A 20,361-nucleotide genomic window follows, 5' to 3' on the forward strand; every position below is an offset into this window, starting at 1 on the left:
CAGTATCCAAACCTCCTAATAAGCCACAGACTCCAAGAGTTTTTCATCATTTTTTATATAAAACAAAATGACCCTAGCCGAGCGGCAGGAAGAAAAAAGATTTGAAACATGAGTATGTACATCAATGGTAGAAGGCACAGCGGGTCCATCTGGGGAGAGGAGTTAGGGGGTGGGGGGCAGCAGGTTACACAGGTCTCAGCCAAAGCCACGGGGGCAGAAATAAAGTGCGTAGGTCCTGGGGCCCCCCGTGGCCCAGAAGCAGCAGCCAACAGCCCCCCTATTCCCGCTTCCAGCAGGGTTCAGTTGAGCATGACGCGGAGGTAAGAGGTGGGCACGTAGCCCTCACCCCCCTGTTTCCGCCTGACCCGGGTCCACCCGTCGCCTTTGTCTTCTTCCATGAGACTGAGGTCCTCGCCCTCAGCCATGGAGATGGTGCCCTCGCTGGACCCTGTCACAGAATGGCAGTGGGCTCAGGTCTGCTGGAGGCGGATCTCAACAGAGCCCAGCCCCAAATGCCACCCTCCCCTGCTCCTACCCCCCACCAAAGTCACCAATGTACCACCCAGGCTGTCCATACCTTCAAAGTGGTAGATGGCCACACAGTGACCAATGGGGGAGGCAGGCTCCTCCTCAAATTCCTCATCAAACTCCGTGTAGATGGGGGCATCCTGACCCTCCTCAGAGGGGGGCTCTTCAGAGCTGGTTGGAAAAGGCAAAGCAGTGAGAATAGGCACCCCTTACCAGGGTCCCGGCTCTGGGGACAGACCCAACCTGGCCTCCCTGCTCACCTCTCCTTGTTCTCTTGCGATCCACTGTTGCTGTTGCTGCTGCTGTCTGGCGGCGCGCTGGCTGGGGGGTCTGGAGGCCGGGTGTGCCGGCCCAGGGTGTCTCCCCGGTTGCTTAGGACCCGGCTCTCAGCTTCTGCCAGCCAAGCCTGAAAGGAGGGGACCGCACACTCAGCTCCAGGGCCAGGCTCTGGGGTCAGCCCACTCTGGGCCTGGAGGTTTCCTGAGATCACCCATGTACACCAGAGGCAGTGATGAGAAACAGCTGGAGCCCCCACCACCTACAACTCCCTGTCCCTCATTCTCCCCCTCCCCACCAGGCAGTGACTCAGCCAGGCCTGCCGGCCCCGCCTCTCCCCAGGGTCTGCCCTGACCTCATACTTCTGTACTTCCAGTTTCAGCCGTTCGATGTTGTTCAGGGTTTCCGTGATCCGGGGTTCCAAGCTGGCTGGGTCTCCCATCTGGGGTGTCTTTTCATACACATCCTTCATTTTCTTCAGGGCCTCCCTAGGGTGAGACAGATGGAGGAGAAAGAAATCCATGTGATTTAACAAACAAAAAAAGATGGGCTTTGCTTCAGGGAGCTCAGCCAGTGCTTCATAGCCTGGATTCAAATCCCAGAGCGGGCATTTCCTAGTTGTTCCAAAACTGTGTCTCAGTAGGCTTGTCTGTGAAAGGAGAATAATGGTATCTATATGTGTTGTGAAGATGAGAGCAGTGCCTTTACTGGAGTATAACTATGCTGGAGTATAGTTGCTGTACAATGTTGCGTTAGCAAAGTGAATCAGCTCACATGTACACATATATCCCCTCTTTTTTTGGATTTCTTTCCCATTTAGTCCACCACAGTGCATTGAGTAGAGGTCCCTGTGCTATACAGTAGGTTCTCATTAGTTATCTATTTTATACGTAATAGTGTATATAGGGGGCTTCCCAGGTGGCGCTAGTGGTAAAGAACCACTCATGCAAGAGATGCAGGACATGCGGGTTTGATCCCTGGGTCAGAAGATCCCCTGCAGAAGGAAATGGCAACCCACTCCAGTATTCTTGCCTGGAAAATTCCATGGACAGAGGAGCCTGGAGGGCTACAGTTCATGGGGGTCGCAAAGAGTCTGACATAACTGAGCAACTAACACTTTCAGATTTTCATACTGAGTGCACACAGCATACCAGAAACCCATTCTAGGCATGAGAAATACAGCACTAAACAGAACTATGTGGATCCTACCTCTCAGGTAGGATACACATTGTCTCCTATGTGTATCACAGTCTCTCAGGAAAACAGGAATTCTAATGATCCATGTAAGGAGTTAGAAGCTTTATAAATGCTAGGTATTATTATTATTATTATCATTAGTCTCCTGTCCCTGCTTCCTCCATGTCTATATATACAGATGGTAATTGTTACACGCATGGACCTCTGGACGATGACAAACCTGGGTTCAACTTCTTCCCAGTCCTAATACCTGATGCACATTACAGATGAGGAAACTGGAAAGAGCTAGAATAAAGGCCAGTCCATTTGGACTCCAGAGCATGCACCAGTAACCCCAACATCATAAAAATCTCAGGAATGGGGACTTCTCTGGTGGTCTAGTGGTTAAGAGTCTGCACTTCCCCTGCAGGGGGCGCAGGTTCCATCCCTGGTAGGGAACGAAGACCCAGGATGCTGCTTGAGGTGCAGCCAAAAATTAAAAAAAAAAAAACGAAACGAAACACTCAGGAACAATAATCAAATGGAACTTTACACCAATAAAAGCCATTTTGTACAAGGAGTTCTGTGCAAAACAGCAAAATATCATTTGGCTGCCTATCTGCAAGTGGCAAACGTCACTCTTATTATGTAAGAGGACTGGGAAGAGAATCTTGCTGCTTGGAAAGTGTGAGTAAAGATTTTCTTTCTTTTTTTTTTAATCTGGCAGGTTTTTTTATTGTTAATATTCTAAGTGTTTTGAGTTATTCCATGAAAAAACCATATGCTTATTTTTTCTTTTAGCCAATGAATGGAGTGAATAAGACTCATAGATGTTTTTGATATTGAACCATCTTTGCATGGCTGGGCTAACCCCACTGATCATGATTTTGTTTGTTTGTTTTTTATTATTATTCTTTATTGTGGTATATACATAATATAAAATTTCCCATTTGTGCTATTTTTAAGTGTACAGATCCATGGCATTAAATTCATTCATGGAGTTGGGCAATCCATCACCACATGATATAATACTGTTTTTAATACATTGCTGGACTTGGATTGGCTAGGATTTTGCAATCTAAGATCGTTAAGTTAATTAAATAAATCCATAATTTGATTTTCTTGAATTCTTGCTAACTCAGTTTTGGAACTGAGATTCCACCAGCCTCCTAAATGAACTGGCAGCTTTCACTCTTTTTTTTTCCCCAGTCTTTTTGGCAGCATGTGGGATCTTCATTCTCTGACCAGGGATTGAACCTGTGCTCCCTGCATTGGCAGCATAGAGTCTTAAACACCGGACCTCCAGGGAAGTCCCTTTCACTTTTTTTCTGTTTCCTAGAATGACTTGTATAAGGTGGGAAGAAACTGTTTCTTCTACTTGCTGCTGCTGCTGCTAAGTCACTTCAGTCGTGTCCGACTCTGTGCGACCCCATAGACAGCAGCCCACCAGGCTCCCCCATCCCTGGGATTCTCCAGGCAAGAACACTGGAGTGGGTTGCCATTTCCTTCTCTAAGGCATGAAAGTGAAAAGTGAAAGTGAAGTCCCTCAGTCCTGTCCGACTCTTATCGATCCCATGGACGGCAGCCTACCAGGCTCCTCCGTCCATGGGATTTTCCAGGCAAGAGTACTGGAGTGCGGTGCCATCGCCTTCTCCACTTCTACTTGCAGTTCACCTTATAAACCCATTGGGGCCTGGGGTTTGTTAGATCTTTGGGTACCATTTCAGTGTGAATCATTTATCCTTTCACCTTGTTCCTTACCTGCTCAGCCCCTCACCTTACCTCTGGTCCATCTCCTTCTGTAGTTCACGGTTCCGTTCTTCCAGCTGCTGCTGCAGTCGCTTTCTCTGCTGCTCCGGGGGCAAGTGGCTGAAATCCTCAGTCACCACTGTCTGCGAGGTGGAAGAGGATTGAGCTCCGGAACACAGAGTTTGAGCTCCCAGGTCTAAGATAGGCCTAAGACACACCGAGTCCACCTTCCTCCCTGCCCAAGGTTCTTGGGGGGCAAGGCCATGCACAGAGCGAAGCAGGTCCAGGTGGGGCCTTGGAAGGAGGGGGCCCAGCCTGCGGCAGGAAGCGAGCCCAGGGTCCCGCCACCCGGCCGCTGGGCGGGCTGGGGCCGCCCCCTCCTCCTCCCCCAGAGGCCTCACTTACCCCACGGCTGCCTCGAAGGCTGCGGAAGGATGCTAGCCGCGGTTTGACCGACTTACTGATCTCGCTCAGTATGGCCAAGGGGTCGAGGCCGGAGCGGGGGGACGGGGGTCCATTAGGTAATGCCGAGGGCAGGGGGCCCCCCAGGGGGGAGAAAGGTGGGGGACACGGCTACCGGCAGGGGCCAGGGAGGGCATGGGTCAGAAGGGTCGGGAGGATGTAGAGAACAAAGACGGATGGACGGACGGATGGACGGCGGATGGACGCAATAAAGAAAAAAGAAAAAAAAACCAAATGGAGAAAAGAAAAAAAAAAGTAAGAAAACCACAACTCAAGATACACAGTCACACACACAGAAAATGCATGCAAAGAGCAACACAAAAATCTGGGAGGTGACGGGAGGGCATTAGATTGTGAGCCAGAAGGCCAGACCCCTCCCCCTCTACCCCCCAACACTTCCCACCTCCCTTGCATCCTATGTCCAGTTTCTAGAATGGAGCCTGGGGGCACAGGGAGGCCCATGTTTCTCTGCCCCACACCCAACCCCAGCTTTCTGGGCTCACAGTCTAGAAGGTGGAAGGAGAGGCATGCAGAAATCAAGGTCTCAGACAAAAATGGGGCCATAGATGTCAAGGGCAAGCTAAGAGAAGGGTCAAAGGCATGAAATACCAAAAGGGCTACAGCTGGGGTTTAAGCTAGGGGATTCAAAGCATATGTCGACAGGGATCGAAAGTATGAAACAGAAGTCAAAGGTATAAATTGGGCAGAGGAGGGGGTTGTCAAAGGTAGAAACCAGGGGCGTCCAGGTATGTGCCTGACATTGAAAGCCAAAAATCCCAAGAAAAACCAGCCTGAGGTTAGGGGGCCCAAAGACTCATCAGAGGGTTGAAGAGACTCAAGGGGAGTCCCTAGGGCTGGTGTCCCAAGCCCTCACCCAGCCCTCACTCAACCCCAAAGCAGGTCTCTTCTCTCAGCCTCCTGAGAAGGAGCAGACAGACGCCACAGGCCCTCCCCTGTCAATCCGCCCCCACCCCACCCCCCCACAGCCTCGGGGGACTCCCAGACCAATGGCCCAGCCGCCTTCCTTCCCTCCAGCCCGGGCTAGCAGCCAAGAGGAAAATTCCTGCCCGGGACTCAGCGTTCCGGCGGCTGGGGCTGACTCAGTGTGGGCCCCTGCTGTCCCCACTCACACCCAGCCCTCCACCCTGAGGGCCCCGGCCCCCACCTTGTTCTTCTTGCCGAATGGCCAGCGCTTAGCCCGGCTGCGGCTCGTGCCTCGGAGCTCTGGCCGTCCATCGGAGGGGGTACCCAGGCTGCTGTCCGAGGGCACACGGTTCATGGGCTGGCTAAAGTCTTCGAATTCCACATCACCCGGACGGGCAAAGCCTGACTTGTGCAGCTCAATTAGGACCTGGGAATCCTGGGGATGGTGAGGGGCAATCAGGGGCAAGACTGGGGGTCCAGCCTTCGGACTCCTACTTCTGTATACCACCCCCAACCACTGCTTGTCCCCCGTGGTCCACTGCCAGGACCGGGTACCCACATTCTTGGCATTCACAGCATCTGCCGCCACCTTCATGCCCTCCAAACACTTGGCGATGATGGGTACCACCTCCAGCTCAGTCTCTGACAGGAGCCCGTAACCAGCCCCCAGGTGGGTGGCCCGCCGCTCGTCCATGTCCTGCAGCTTCTATAGAGACAGGGGGCACGGTTCTCAGGGGCATTGGTCGAGGGGCTGGTGGCAGAGTGATTCCCTCCTGAGCATAATGGAGCCCCACACTGACCACAGCCCCAAGCCCAGTTTAGCAGGGAAGACACAGAATTGAACACAGAGACTTCAAGCTCAGTGTGGTCAGGGGAGAAATTTCAGAGGCCAGGAAGATGTCAGAGAGGAATTTGAGGCCCTCCTTTTGCCTAGGGAGTCAGGAAAGGCTCCTCAAAGGAGGTGAAAATGTAGCCAGAAGGGACTTCCCCAGTGGTCCAGTGGCTAAGGCACTGCATTCCCAACGCAAGGGGTCCAGGTTCAATCCCTGGTCAGGGAACTAGATCCCACATGCTGCAACTAAGACAAGGTGCAGCCTAATTAATTAATTTTAAAAATATACTAAGAAAAAAACACAGCCAGGAATTTCAAGAAAAAAGCAGACCCAACACAGATACTCCCAGTCTCAGTGTTGGGATAGAGAGTAGAGTACAGAGCTGAAACAGGAGAAGGGAAATTTGAGATCTTCCAGAGGGTTTGTTAGAATTGGGGCTTGGAAGAATGTAGGAATTACAAAAGGAAAGAACGACATCCCTGGCAGAAAGAACAGCTTGAATAAAATCGGAGAACACTTGACTATTTGGTTCTAACTCCTTTACAATTTAGAGATTAGGGCATTACAGCTGGGGTTTTGACAAGTGTATAGGAGTTGGTTACCTCTGGGGTTCTCTAGGGAAGGTGGGACTGGGGGTTTGTAGCACTCACATCAAATATCTGGGGCATCTGGGAAAAATAGAAGTGAGACTGGTCACGGTTGAAGCGCTGTAGTTGGGCTGCATACTCATTTTTGCTTTCTTCTGCCATATGACTCCGAAGGTGGGCTTGTTGTTTGGCCTGAGGAATATCGAGGTGGGGGGAAGGTCATAGCCCAGTTCTGGCCTTGCCTAACCCTGACCCCCAAGCCTGTCTCAGACCCCACAGGCACCTTCTCCACATCAGCCTTGGTGGCGTTGATATCCTGGTCAAGCCTCTCAGCGGTCTGGGCTGCCTTCTCAGCCTCCCTGCAGTCCCGTTCAAATTTACGTTTACTCTGTGTTGGAGACAGAACCGGAATGAAGGAGCTGCCCGCCATGGTTTTAGGGACTGGGGGGAAGTCACCAGCAACTGGGAGTCAGGGTGGGGACAACAGGCAGGTTGGAAACCCACAGGAGAGGAGGGGTCCCGGCCAGACGAAGTGAATCGACAACCTTCACCCAGCTGCTCGGGGCCAGAGCCTCACTTCTCCACACCCACAGACTCACATTCTCCAGCTGCTTGAAGCCACTTTCCAGCTGCTGCTGGGCCCGACGACCTTCTTGGAAGTGCTATGGGAAGAGGGGGCGATAAGGCTCACCCTGATGTCAGGGGACCCTCGGGAAGCCCCAGAGAAGGGATCACCCACCATCTTTCTCTCCTGTTTCATCTCCTGCGAGTACTTGGCCAGCTCCAGACATACACGCACGCTGAGGTTCTCAGCCACCAGCTCCCGCTGGCCGGCAAAATCATTCACCTCCTGCAGAATCTGCACGAAGGACTGTTGCTGGCTGAACCTGGGGTGGGATGGAGGCGGGATGGGGGCTGGGGGTCAGGACCCCTGGGAACCACAAGCCGGCAGACCCACCTCCATATGAGAAAGCGTGAGCCCCAAGACATTCACCCCAGAAGCAACAATAAATTCTGGCCCACACCCCCAGCCCTCGAGGGGGACACAGAAACTCAGAATTCTCAGAATTTGGGGAGGTCTTAGAAAGGGGATACGATGCTTACACCATCTTTTTGCATCACTCTCGTGGTGTCAGTAGCAGCATCGTATAATCAAATACTATAAATGCTTTTGCAAGAAGCATTAGTATTCACATAAGTGAGATAAAATCCAAGAAGACCCTAATGAACTTAATTAACTTCATGTCAGTTCAGGTCTTGAGATTGCCTCCAAACAAGTGACCAGAAAACCTTTTGCTTTCTAGAGCTTTGGGGGTTTCCGGAACTGGAATAAAGTGAAATAAGCCAGGCATTGTTTTAACACACTATCTTAACCTTCATATGAGCCCCTACAAGGACATCGTCATCCCCAATTCACAGGAGAGGAAAACCAAGGCTCACAACATGAGTCACTTGCCCAGAGTCACTCATTTAATAACTGTGGGAGCCTCTCCCATTTAATAGGCGAGGGAAACGGAGGCTGAGAACTGAAGTCAAGTGGCCAAAGCAGTTCAGCTGGAAAGTAGTGGATTTAGAATTCCAAGCCAGGTAATTCGGTTCCTGCATCCAAGCTCACGCCTCTAGGTGGAACTGGGGTGAGAAGTGAGGGATCTGTTTGCGGGGAGCCCAGCTTGAGAGAGAGAGCCCAGCTTGAGAGAGAGAGGAAGTGGGTCCCATACCCCTGGCCCTCCCAAATCTAGCCCTGTATCCATCCGGTGTTCGTTCTTACTTGGATTCAGGGTCATCTTTGGCAGGTCTTTTGGGCATGTATTTTTTCACCAGGCTCCTACGGAGAGAAGTAGGAAGGCTGAGCCCCCAGTCCTCCAACCGCTCCCCCTAACCCCAGGGCGCGGCCACCTTAGGGTCTCACCGCAGTTGCTTTGCATAAGCCTGCTCCACCTCCGTCCGCTCTTTCACGAACTTCACGTATCTGTCCAACAGGTCCAGACCCCACTGCGTGTGCCGCTCGAGCACCTCAAACTGATCCTAGCAGGGGGATTGGGAGGACCAAGGTCAGGACCCGGGGACCCCACAGCCGCCGACCCAGCGGCAAGGGAGCCTCCTGGCTCCGAGCTCCAAGAAGGAGTGGCTTCCCGGCCCCGCCCCGGAGCGGTGCGGGGGGAGGCAGGAAACCGGCGGGAACCCCCTCCCCTTCCCGGGAAGGGCCAGAGAACTGGGGCGGGGCCCCAGCCGGACTACAGGGTCCCCTCTCCCGGCATCCAAGAGGGGTGTGGAATGGGGCAAGGCCACTCCCCCTGCCCCGGGTCCCCTAATTCCCCCCAGATTCCGGAAAATCCGGCCGGCCTGGCGTGAGTCAGGGCCAGAGGGGCAGGGTTCCCTGCAGCTTGGGGGGGCCCGAGAATGGTGGGAGCGCGGGCATCAGGTTCCCCCGGTCGCCACGCTTCCCAGGGTCCCCCCAGGGGCAACTCAGTTTTCCTCACTGACTCCACTTTACCTCCAAAAGAAATCCCAGAGTTGGTGTTGGGGGGACGATCTAGTTAACCCAGGGCACCCAGGAACCCAGGAGTGCCACCGCCCCCAGAAAGAGGAGGGGTCAGAGGTTCCGGCTAGGAAAGGGGGAAAAAATTCTGGGGCTTCCAGGGCATAGGTTCGAGGCGATTGGTGGCGGCCCCTCCCAGTGCCTAAGGAGGGCTGGGGGAGGGGGCTGAGGCCGAGGCTCGCAGCCCCCTCCCCCCTACAGCGTCCCAATCCCTAATTGTAGATTAGAGGCGACGTGAAGGCGGTTTGGACTTCCAGGTCCCACGTGGGGTTGGAAGTGGCCAGCGGGCCCCCTCCCCCGCCCCAGCCGGACAGGCGGACGGCGGGCAGGGACCCAGGGGCCGTAAGATAAGCCGCCGGCCCAGTCAGGGCGCTCAAAATAGGTGACCTCTCCCGGCTGCTCAGGCCTGGTCCCAGGACTTCTTCTGCCCTCCTCACTATGAACCCCGTACCTCAGTTTCCCAGCGCGGCAACTGAAAGGTCGCCCTCCGCTCCGGGGCGTCCTGAACCGCCCTGGGAAACTCCGCGGAGACAGGGGATTCCAGGGGTCGGTGGAAGGAAACGCGCAGAGATCCCGCTGGGGTACTGCAGGGGCAAATCGTGGGTCTGGACCCCAGGAAGGGAGGAACTTGGAGTCAAGCGGAACAGACTCACCCACAGTTCGGTGCCCCAATCCATGCTGCTCCTGCCGCGGCCGACGCCTCCACCGCACCCGGTCCCTGACGCCCGCCGCCGCCGGGAGACTCAGCCCAGGGCGAGGAGCCCGACCCCGCCCCGCTAAAGGCCCCGCCCACTCCAAGCTCTGCCACGCCCCGTACACTCTGCCACGCCCCCGCACTCTTGGAGCCCTGGCACGGCCCCCTGAAAGCAAGAACCCCCTCCAAGGAGGCGGGCCCCAACGGACGCCCCGCCCCTTGTTAAAGGAATGCGCGCCACCCGACGCCACTGGACAGACCCCTTAAAGGACCCCCATCCATTTTCCAAATCCCCTGGGACCCTTTTGTCCACCCCATCCCTGACCCCGCCCTGGACGGTTTTTCTTTTCCTCTTTCTTTTCAATCATTCATTAAAGGGCCAAGACACTAAAGCCCCAACCCAGGAGGTTTTCACCCCACTCCATCGCAGGGAGAACTGAGGTCACCCCGCTCTTGCGGGCCGGCCTGGCTCCAGACGTCTACGTTCGTCCCACTAATGGTCTGGTCCCTCCGGCCACAGGGCGGATGGGAGGACTTCGATCCTGTCCAGGACGCGCCTCCGCCAAGGCCGGGTCCATTAGTGCCCCTACCGCATCCTGCCTCCCTCCCTAAAGTCTACGCCGGGAAACTGAGGACGGGCTGTCCTTGGGGCGTCAGGCCCAGGCCTTTACTCGGCTCCCGTACAGTTCGAGCTTGCACCTGCCCATTTCCCAGTCTCATCCATTAAGGCCCAATCAGGTTTAATAGTTTGCATAGACCCTAGTATTCCTACTCCACCACTCCCCTGCTCCTCGAACCCTTGGGCTTGGAAGTCTGTCACCTGTCTCATAAAAGTCAGTTCACACACTGTTAATCCCTTTGAGGCACTGGGATGAAAGGGGCGAGATCCAAGGAGCAACCTCCCCCAACTCCCATCCTCTCCTGCCTTTGGTACTTTCTCTTTGGTTACAGAGGTGACAGTCGCCCTGCTGGGGCTGAGGGCTTTGGACCCCCTGGGACAAGTCAGGCTCTGAGCCCCGTCTTCCAGGACACACGAAATACAACACGGCTAGGATAGATAGCTCCAGTAACCCACACTGGGACAGACGGCTCTGCGGGGACCTGGCCCCACCTGCTGGTGGCTTCCGAGTTAGAAAACTTCAAATTGCAAAATAGACGGGCTCCAGAGATTAGATGGAGAAGGAAACGGCAACCCACTCCAGTACTCTTGCCTGGGAAATCCCATGGACAGGGGAGCCTGGCAGGCTACAGTCCATAGGGTCACAAAGAGTCGGACACGACTGAGTTATTGAGCATGCATACCAGAGGTTAGAGGGTCAGATCGAGTCAGAAACTCAGCCTGGGGTCTGGAACTCAGCGGCTCAGCCTGGGAGTTAGGGTCTCAACTGAAATTGGGGTTCATCCCAGGTGGGCACCACAATTGGGATGGGACCTGACTAGGATCAGAGGTTTAGGAGAGGGGTGAGCCACTAGTCGAAGGCCTGCGACTCAAACGAAGGTCCACAGGTCTGTCCTAATCTGAGGTCAGGGCTCAGTCTTTATCTGAGATCTGTCTAGGTGTAAATTCAGCCAGAGATTAAGGCTCAGTAGAGTTGACTCATTGGAAAAGACTCTGATGCTGGGAGGGATTGGGGGCAGGAGGAGAAGGGGACGACTGAGGATGAGATGGCTGGATGGCATCACCGACTCGATGGACGCAAGTTTGAGTAAACTCCGGGAGTTGGTGGTGGACAGGGAGGCCTGGCGTGCTGCGATTCATAGGGTTGCAAAGAGTCGGACACGACTGAGCGACTGAACTGAACTGATAGGCTGAGAGTAGAAGGGGAAGGGAGAGCTGCGTTTCAGCTGAGGTCAGGACTCAGCTGCAGGTAGGCGCTCAGCCTGGTGTTGGGGTTCAGCCTGAATCAAGATTGTCCTGGATTCTGGGTATGGGACTCCATCCATTGGCCTCACTCCAGGATAGAAGTGTCCGCCTAAGCCTGGTAACTCAGTCTGGGATCATAGGTCATTCCAGGGTCATGATTTAGCTTGGGGCCAGGTTTTGGCCTCTCGGTGGATCTGCAAGATTAGGAAAACGAGACAGACTTTAGCAAATGCAAGTGTTTACCAAAAGCCTGAGCTTTGGCAGGGAGCCACATCCCCAGGGGAAAAAGGGGAAGTCTGTCCTTAGGGATATTGGGAGATGTAGTTTATTGTATGCCCCCATTGAGTTGTTTGCTGCCCCACCCCCTCCAACCTTGCGTTGTGGGTAATGTAGTTCTGAACGGATCTGTCAGTTAAGAGTGGGTGGAGGAATTCCTCTTCAGGGAAGGATATCAGATCCATCACAATTGGTTAGATGAGCTGTCCATCAACCTACATCCGGGACAATCTTTCTAGTGATTGGTGGGTGTGAAGGCGGGGTTAAGCAATATTAGCATTCCCATTCGGGACTGGTGCTGTCCATTTGGTGTCTTACAGGGGCGGGCGCGAGAGGAGGCAATCGGTGATTGGCTGGAAGGGCTCAAAAAGCAGAAGGGTCGGCCCCCACCGTGCGGCGATTGGTTCACCGGTAGGCGGGCCTGGGGGCGTCAGAGGGGGGTGTCAAGGGAGGCGGTGGCTCCAGAGATGGCAGTGAGCGAGAGGAGGGGGCTCGGCCGTGGGAGCCCCGCGGAATGGGGACCGTGGCTACTTCTGCTGCTGCTGTTAGGCGGTTCCTCTGGACGCATTCACCGGCTGACGCTGACGGTGAGTCCCGCCGCGTGACGGTCTGGGGTGCGGGGCGCAGCTTTGGCCCGGAAAAGCCCCTAGCTTGGAGTGGTCTCGTCCTATCTCCCCCGCTCCTTATGCGGGATGGAGAGGTCCAGCGCCCCCTGCTTCAGGCCAGGAGTGGTCTCGCCAGAGGAGCCCTCTCAGTGGTTCTTTTGAAGATGCCTGGCCTGCTGCGCTGGGGTCGTCCCTTGCCCACAGCGGGTGGGGCTTCACCTCTGGGGACCCAGGACTCTGAGGCCTTTAAATTCTTGGGATCGCTTTGGGGCTGCTAGGGACCCTTGACGCCGCCCAGGGAAGTCCCTGGGGGTTCTAGAATGAGAGTACTAATTGGGATCTTGGGGACTCAGTTGGAACCTAAAAATTTTCCGAGAAGTGAGGACCAGGGTCCCCAAGATGCGTAACCCTGCTTTACGGGTGATGCCCACCTCGTAGCGAGAATTCCACGTATCCCAGACCTTCTCTTCCTGGACTCTCCGAATGGTGGCCAGAGGATCCCGAACCATTCTGTGCTTACCTGGAATTGGTCTGGGGTCATGGCCTCCAGGGGTGGCCCTCTCTTCCTCTCCCGTCACCCTTTGAACCTGTCCTAAATACAGAGATACCGGGAGGGGGCCGAAGCCCTTGGCGGAATCTCGTGCCAGAGCCCTGGGGCTGGGCTGGTGGGAAATCTGAACTGTCTCTGTTTCCTTGGTCTCCGGCAGGGGGAGAAGCGAGCAGACATCCAACTGAACAGCTTTGGTTTCTACACCAACGGCTCCCTGGAGGTGAATCTGAGCCTCCTGAGGCTAGGCCGCCAGGATACAGAAGAGAAGGCCCCGCTGGTGAGGGGCTTTGGGAAATTTGCTGGAGGAGGGAGAGGTGCACAAGTTTCTGAGCCCAGCCACCCCCCCCACCCCCCCACCCCCAGTTCTGGATTCACATCCTAGCTCTGCCTCACCCTTGTGATCGTGGGCCAGTCCTTTGGTCTCTCCTGAGTTTTTATTTGCTTATCTGTAACTGAGGAATATTTGCTTATCTGTAACTGAGGAGAAGGCAATGGCAACCCACTCCAGTACTCTTGCCTGGAAAACCCCATGGACGGAGGAGCCTGGTAGGCTTCAGTCCATGGGATCGCTGAGTCGGACACGACTGAGCGACTTCACTTTCACTTTTCACTTTCATGCGTTAGAGAAGGAAATGGCAACCCACTCCAGTGTTCTTGCCTGGAGAATCCCAGGGACTGGGGGAGGCGGGGCTGGTAGGCTGCCATCTATGGGGTCACACAGAGTCGGACACAACTGACGTGACTTAGCAGCAACTGAGGAATACTTTCTCAGGCTATATAGGAAGCTGGTGAGAGGGGAGCCTACCAGTGAACGGGACAGCCCCAGTTCCTGCAGTCAAAATAAGAGGCTAGTGTTATTGAACCCCCGCTGGGTACCCATATACTGCAAATCAATTTCCATGAGTCTGTTCTGTCATAGCCACCTTTCAGGATTCCTGTGATAATATTACACCTGTAAACCAAATTTTACAGGTGTTTGTACAGACTCAGAGGTATGTGGCTTACTTAGAGTCCCAGAGCTTGGATGTAGATCCAAGTGTGTTGGATTCCAGAGCCCAAGGCAGGAAGCCGTAAACATTCTACTTATTTTTTACATCATCATTTTAAATTGGGGGTGGGGGGGAGAGGAACCAGCGAAGGTCTCCTGGAGGAAATGACATCCCAGTCGAGTGGTTAGGAGTTAAAGGAAGAGGATTGGGGTGCTGGGGGCAAGTAGGAAAAGTCAGTGAATGCAGGATCTCCCCCTTAGTAGGTATTAAGGAAGTTCGAGGTTATGTGTCTGTTGCCACTGATAGAGGTCCTTGCTGGCATCCCCCCACCTCACAGTCTCTTTTCTTTCCACTTGCCAGGTGGGGTTCAGTCTGACCCGGGTGAGATCTGGCAGCATTCGCTCCTACTCAGTGAGTGGTAGGGATGAAAGTGGGGAGAGGACGGTGGAGGGGCAGAGGCAGAGGAAGGGGAGGGTTGTCTGTTGGCCTCTGAAACTCAGAGGCCCCTGTCCTCTCCCAGAGAGGAAGGGAGAAACTCACCCTTGCCCAGGGGAAGGAGGAGAGGATGGGGAGGGAGGCAGGGTGGGCCTGGACCAGTGGGTGGGGGTAACCAAAGCTCCCTACTGCCCACCCTCCAGAATCGGGACTCCCATGAGTGTCCTCTCCGGAAAAACAGTAGCAGCCTCCTGGTTCTCTTCCTCATCAACACCAAGGATCTGGAGTGAGTATGGGGGCTACCCTAAAGATCCATCACTGGGGTGTCCCTCGTTGTAATACCCATGTGAGCTGATCAGGTGGAATGAGAACCAGCCAGAAACAACCTTATGCCTTTGGAGAAAGCCACTCGCTTTTGTTGTTGTTGTTAAATTTTAGTTATTTATTTTTGGCTGCACTGGGTCTTTGTTGCTGCACATAGGCTTTCTCTACTGGTGGCGAGCAGAAGCTACTTTCTCTCTACTTAAGATGCTCTGGCTTCTCATTCCTATGGCATCTCTTATTGCGGAGCACGGGCTCTAGGGCATTCGGGCTTCAGTAGGTTCGGCAGGTGAGCTCTAGAACGCAGGCTCAGTGGTTGTGGCGCATGGGCTTAGATGTTCCGTGGCATAGGGGATCCTCCCAGACCAGGGATTGAACCCATCTCCCCTGCATTTGGCAGGTGGATTCTTTACCACTGAGCCACCAGGGCAGCCCTCCCTGGTGGTACAGCGGATAAAAATCCACCTACCAATGAAGGAGAGGCAGATTCGATCTCTGGATCAGGAAGATCCCCTGGAGTAGGAAATGGCAACCTGCTCCAGTATTCTTGCCTGGAGAATCCCATGGACAGAGGAACCTGGAGGGCTACATTTCCATAGGGTCCCAAAGAGTTGGACAGAACTGAAGCGACTTAGCATGCACACATGACCAGGGAAGCCTGACAGCATTTTCTTACTAAATAAGGTGTATTTCAGTAGAATGAGTGACTTGGTGTCATGGGAAGTGACAGATAATCCCTGGTGCTAGCAACACAGGGATGTGGCAGCCATCTCGATTGGATGGTGGCCAAATGCTGCCACTTGATGACCACTGTTAGAGCCCCCCGAGAGAGGAGACCCTGAGGACCTGAGTGGCCATTGAGTCCCTCAGCACAGCTGGTGTTCCTGACCTCGGGCTTCAGCCTCCCCACATCATCCCCAGGGTCCAGGTACGAAAGTATGGGGAGCAGAAAAAGCTATTCATCTCTGCTGGGCTCCTCCCTGAATCACCCTCCGAACCAGGGCTCCCGAAGTCAGAGCACATGGTCACCCCCAAGGTGGACCACGGTGAGTCGGGCTGGGAGGAGTGGGTGGGCAGGGGTGCTCCATACATCCCCCCATCGTTCTGCTGTCTGTCCATCTCTGATCTCACCTGTGTTTCACCAGCAGGGACCACTGCTGCACTTGACAAGGCCAAGTCAAAACCCACAGGGTTACAAGGGGACCGGCAGGTACGGGAAGCCAGGGCAGGAGGGAGGAAGGCCCCGCCCCCATAGGGGCAGCTGATGCTCCATCGAGTCACTCTGTCCCCCCCAGGGTGTCAGTGGGAAGGACCAGGAGCTGGTGTTGGGCCTGGGCCACCTCAACAACTCCTACAATTTCAGTGTGAGTATCTGGGAGTGCCTGCAGCCCCTCCCGTCCACAAAGTGGAGACGCCCCCAAGTTGAGATCCCCTCTCCCCTCTTTCCGCCCCGCCTCTCAGTTCCATGTAGTGATCGGCTCTAGGGCCGAGGAAGGCCAGTACAACCTCAACTTCCACAACTGTGACAACTCAGTGCCAGGCCGGGAGCAGCCGTTTGACATCACGGTGAGTGGAGGGGAGGGCAGTGGGTTCATGGAGCCCTCACTGCGGGCCAGGTACCCCGTGTGCATCAGGGAGACGGGAAATCTGAGGATCAGAAATGAGAGAACGGAACCTGGACACTCACACTCAGGGCCCACCGTGTCTGGAGCTAGCCTGCAACCCCTTGTCCCCCACTGCTTCCTCCCCAGGTAATGATCCGGGAGAAGAACCCCGAGGGCTACCTGTCAGCGGCGGAAATCCCTCTTTTCAAGCTGTACATGGTCATGTCCGCATGCTTCCTGGGCGCCGGCATCTTCTGGGTGTCCATCCTCTGCAAGAACACGTAATGCCCTTGATCCTGGGGGTCCTCCACCTCCTGCCTCCCCACTTTCCCATCCCTGCTCCTAACCAATGCCCTCTCTCTTCTGTCCCTCATCTCTCCTCCCCCTCCAGGTACAATGTCTTCAAGATCCACTGGCTCATGGCAGCCCTGACTTTCACCAAGAGCGTCTCTCTCCTCTTCCACAGTGTGAGAGTCTGGGGCCAGGAACAGCGTGGGGTGGGCTGGAGTCTCTGGGGCCAGGAAAAAGCCCCTACAAGCCACTCCCCAAATCTATGCAGACCCTGGGCTGGAGAGTTCCATATGTCCATCCGAGTGTCCATCCATTTTATCACTGTAGCCAGCTTTCCATCCAGCCCTTCTGTCCAGCTGTGATAGCCCACCTTTCAGTCTGACTATTTGTGGGTCCAGCTGTGACTATCAACCAGGCCGATTGTCTAACTGTCCATCCGTCCGACTATGACCTTCCCTCCATTGTCTCGGATGTGACTGTCTCTTTCTCTGTCCACGCGCCATCCTGATTGGAACTGTCTGTTCCTGTCCCCTTCCTGGTCATCCATCCATCAGTGATTGTGCATGTTCCCAAACCACCATCCATCCACCCTCCCCATTCCCCTGTCCATCTGTCTGACTGTCAATCCATCCACCCACCTCCAGATCAACTACTACTTCATCAACAGCCAGGGCCACCCCATCGAAGGCCTCGCTGTCATGCACTACATCACGCATCTGTGAGTGCCCCTTTCTGCCGGGCAAGGTGGTGGGGAGGCAGACAGGGGAGGGCTGGGCCCCCAGGGTCTCACCACACCTCCTACCTCCCTCCGCCAGGCTGAAAGGTGCCCTCCTCTTCATCACCATTGCCTTGATCGGCTCCGGCTGGGCCTTCGTCAAGTACGTGCTGTCAGACAAGGAGAAGAAGATCTTTGGGATAGTGATCCCACTGCAGGTGCCTAGGGAGGTCCCAGGGGCGGGGCTGGTGGGCGTGGCTACACACGCCCAGTCCCCCGCCCACCTGCCCCGCCCCCTGCCCCGCAGGTCCTGGCCAACGTGGCCTACATTGTCATGGAGTCCCGCGAGGAGGGTGCCAGCGACTACGGTATCTGGAAGGAGATCCTCTTCCTGGTGGATCTCATCTGCTGTGGCACCATCCTGTTCCCCGTGGTCTGGTGAGGACCCCCACTAGGCCCCTCCCGCTGTGGGCACGGGCAGGGGCAGTACTGACTGCCCGCTGTGTCCCTCCCTCCGTCCCAGGTCCATCCGGCATCTCCAGGACGCGTCTGGCACTGATGGGAAGGGTGAGGCTGTGCCTGGGGCCCTTGGCTGGCTGCTGGCCCCTCTTGCTGACCCCTGGATGCTCCTCCCATTCCTCCTCTGACTGCCTCTCCTCCCACTTACCTTCCCTTGCACATCCCTCTCCACACTCTGCACCCAAATGTCCTCTCCTCCACCCCTGACCCCTTCGTCCTGCCCCCAGAGTCCTTCCCTTGACCCCCACTCTCTGTGCCCACCGTTCAGTGGCAGTGAACCTGGCCAAGCTGAAGCTGTTCCGGCATTACTATGTCATGGTAGGAACCCTCTGCTCACTCGGGAAGTTTGGGAGGCGGTGGTGGAGCGGGGGGCGAGGGGGCAGACGACAGCCAGCTCATTAGCAAGCACACCACCCTAAGGCCTCCATCTGCAGTCCCTTGGAGCCCGGCCCCCCTGACCCCCACCCCAGGCATCCCCAGCGGTGCCGGTGGTCTCATCCCCCGGTGGCCTCTCACCCCCACGCCCCTGCAGGTCATCTGCTACATTTACTTCACACGGATCATTGCCATCTTGCTGCGGGCGGTCGTGCCCTTCCAGTGGCAGTGGCTGTACCAGGTGAGCACAGAGGCCCCAGGAGGGGCGGAGGGTGAGCCAGACGATAGCGGTGGAGGCAGGGGGAGTGTGCCTGACACTCCCACTGCACCCCCTCGACCCCTGAGGGGATGAGACCACCGGGACCCCTGGGGATGCCTAGGGTGGGGGCCGGGGAATTATCGGTGGAGGGCAGGGGGGCCGGGCTTCAAGGGACTGCAGATGGAGGGGTTAGGGTGGGTGTACGTACTAAGGAACGGGCTGTCGTCCGTTCCCCCACCCACCCCCCACCTCCGCCTCCCAAACTTCCCAGCTCTTGGTGGAGGGCTCCACTCTCGCCTTCTTCGTGCTCACGGGCTACAAGTTCCAACCCGCAAGGGATAACCCGTACCTGCAGCTACCCCAAGAGGATGAGGAGGGCATGCAGATAGAGCAAGTGTGAGCCCTAGGGCTGGGGTGGGTGGGGCTTTGGCAGCGAGGGGCGGGGCCTGGGGCGGGGCCAGGAGGCTCTGGGGTGGGTGTGCTGGGGCTGAGTGGGTGGGCCTAGGCAGTGAGGAGGAGAGGAGGGGGCTAGTCTCAAAGCACGGGTGGGTGGGATCTGGGCGAGGCCAGGAGGCTCGGGGTGGGCGTGGTGAGCTTCGAGGGTGAGACTTGGCTCCCCTCAACTCCTGGACCACCTCCTTACTCTCTGCCTGTAGAATGACCGATTCTGGGTTCCGGGAAGGCCTGTCCAAAGTCAACAAAACAGCCAGCGGGCGGGAGCTGTTGTGATCAGGTCTCCACCTCAAACAGTCCTTCGTCCTTCTTCCTCCTCGTCTCTTCAGACATTCCCTGCTCCGGCTTCTCCCAAAGACAGTGAGGGGAGGAGGGGGCCGGTGCTCACAGGGCACCCAGCATCCTGGGACCAGAGTTCCTGGAGCCCGTTCAGAAGACGACAGACAGCCTCCATCCCCCACAGATGTTGAGCACCATGGCCCCACCTGGGACCACCCCCCCACTTGCAGCTGTACAATAATGATCCATCTGTTTTGTTACGCTGGTCTCTTGCCTTTTGGGGGGTTGGAGAGCGCATGCAGAGGCTGTTTGGAATTTAGAGACCCCTGGTGGGGATGGGAGCGGGGGTTGAGGTTGCAGTACCCATTACTTAACACGTTCAATAAGTATCAATTGAGCCACCACTGCATGCCTGCCCCACACAGGACACAGCAGTGACCACAATCCACCCCAAATCCCAACACTTAAGTGCCTGCTTCCAGCACAGGGTCCTGACCCAGCCTGGGGAGTCAGAGGTGAGCAGAGAGAGAAGAAAGGGATGCACAGGCCCAGATGAGGGGACCGCCTGTGCAAAGGCTGGAGGGGAGGAAAAAATGGTTGATTGGATGACCGCAAGTGGCTCAGTGTCATATCTTTTTGCCTTTTCATACTGTAAAACATTTCTCTCACAATGGGAACAGTGAGAGACTTTATATTTGGGGGCTCCAAAATCACTGCAGATGATGACTGCAGCCATGAAATTAAAAGAAGCTTGCTCCTTGGTAGAAAAGCTATGACCTAGAGAGCATATTAAAAAGCAGAGCCATTACTTTGCCCACAAAGGTCCATCTAGTCAAAGCTTTGGTTTTTCCAGTAGTCATGTATGGATGTGAGAGTTGGACTAGAAAGAAAGCTGAGTGCTGAATAATTGATGCTTTTGAACTGTGGTGTTGGAGGAGACTCTTGCGAGTCCCTTGGACTGCAAGGAGATCCAACCAGTCCATCCTAAAGGAAATCAGACCTGAATATTCATTGGAAGGACTGATGCTGAAGCTGAAGCTCCAATACTTTGGCCACCT

At 55.4% G+C, this 20,361-nt stretch overlaps 2 protein-coding genes across 4 annotated transcripts; one reads left to right on the forward strand and one right to left on the reverse strand.

The window, feature by feature from the left end:
• Positions 1–36: 36 nt before the first annotated feature.
• On the reverse strand, positions 37–9,836 carry TRIP10 (thyroid hormone receptor interactor 10). Of its 2 annotated transcripts, XM_061422427.1 has the most exons (15): positions 9,728–9,836; positions 8,445–8,560; positions 8,304–8,360; positions 7,275–7,422; positions 7,135–7,197; positions 6,819–6,923; positions 6,599–6,727; positions 5,675–5,821; positions 5,357–5,551; positions 4,135–4,302; positions 3,763–3,872; positions 1,160–1,292; positions 789–934; positions 578–699; positions 37–448 (listed from the first exon to the last, which is right to left on the reverse strand). In XM_061422427.1, the coding sequence occupies exons 1-15, from the start codon at positions 9,749–9,751 to the stop codon at positions 300–302; spliced, it is 1,812 nt and encodes a 603-aa protein (XP_061278411.1). In that variant the 5' UTR covers positions 9,752–9,836; the 3' UTR covers positions 37–299. The 2 variants fall into 2 exon arrangements, with proteins under 2 accessions (XP_061278411.1, XP_061278413.1); XM_061422429.1 differs by lacking the exon at positions 4,135–4,302 and having other exon boundaries at positions 9,728–9,834.
• Positions 9,837–12,331: 2,495 nt separating this feature from the next.
• On the forward strand, positions 12,332–19,563 carry GPR108 (G protein-coupled receptor 108). 2 transcript variants are annotated; one of them, XM_061422434.1, is made up of 18 exons: positions 12,332–12,495; positions 13,221–13,340; positions 14,413–14,463; positions 14,691–14,773; positions 15,730–15,854; positions 15,954–16,018; positions 16,104–16,172; positions 16,270–16,374; positions 16,560–16,693; positions 16,804–16,879; positions 17,348–17,421; positions 17,519–17,636; positions 17,726–17,856; positions 17,942–17,985; positions 18,206–18,255; positions 18,470–18,553; positions 18,843–18,967; positions 19,228–19,563. In XM_061422434.1, the coding sequence occupies exons 1-18, from the start codon at positions 12,376–12,378 to the stop codon at positions 19,298–19,300; spliced, it is 1,647 nt and encodes a 548-aa protein (XP_061278418.1). In that variant the 5' UTR covers positions 12,332–12,375; the 3' UTR covers positions 19,301–19,563. The 2 variants fall into 2 exon arrangements, with proteins under 2 accessions (XP_061278418.1, XP_061278419.1); XM_061422435.1 differs by having other exon boundaries at positions 15,957–16,018.
• The last annotated feature ends 798 nt before the right edge of the window (positions 19,564–20,361 follow it).

Source organism: Bos javanicus, chromosome 7 (assembly GCF_032452875.1).
Source record: "Bos javanicus breed banteng chromosome 7, ARS-OSU_banteng_1.0, whole genome shotgun sequence".
NCBI classification, from domain to species: domain Eukaryota; kingdom Metazoa; phylum Chordata; class Mammalia; order Artiodactyla; family Bovidae; genus Bos; species Bos javanicus.

Coding starts and splice junctions, on each gene's coding strand:
- TRIP10 (XM_061422427.1), bottom strand. CDS start 9,751: ATGGATTGGGGCACCGAACTGTGG. Junction 6,924..7,134: donor GCTTCAAGCAGCTGGAGAAT/GTGAGTCTGTGG, acceptor TCTCCAACACAG/AGTAAACGTAAATTTGAACG. Junction 6,728..6,818: donor CCAAGGCTGATGTGGAGAAG/GTGCCTGTGGGG, acceptor GATATTCCTCAG/GCCAAACAACAAGCCCACCT.
- GPR108 (XM_061422434.1), top strand. CDS start 12,376: ATGGCAGTGAGCGAGAGGAGGGGGCTCGGCCGTGGGAGCCCCGCGGAA. Junction 12,496..13,220: donor TTCACCGGCTGACGCTGACG/GTGAGTCCCGCC, acceptor GGTCTCCGGCAG/GGGGAGAAGCGAGCAGACAT. Junction 18,554..18,842: donor AGTGGCAGTGGCTGTACCAG/GTGAGCACAGAG, acceptor CAAACTTCCCAG/CTCTTGGTGGAGGGCTCCAC.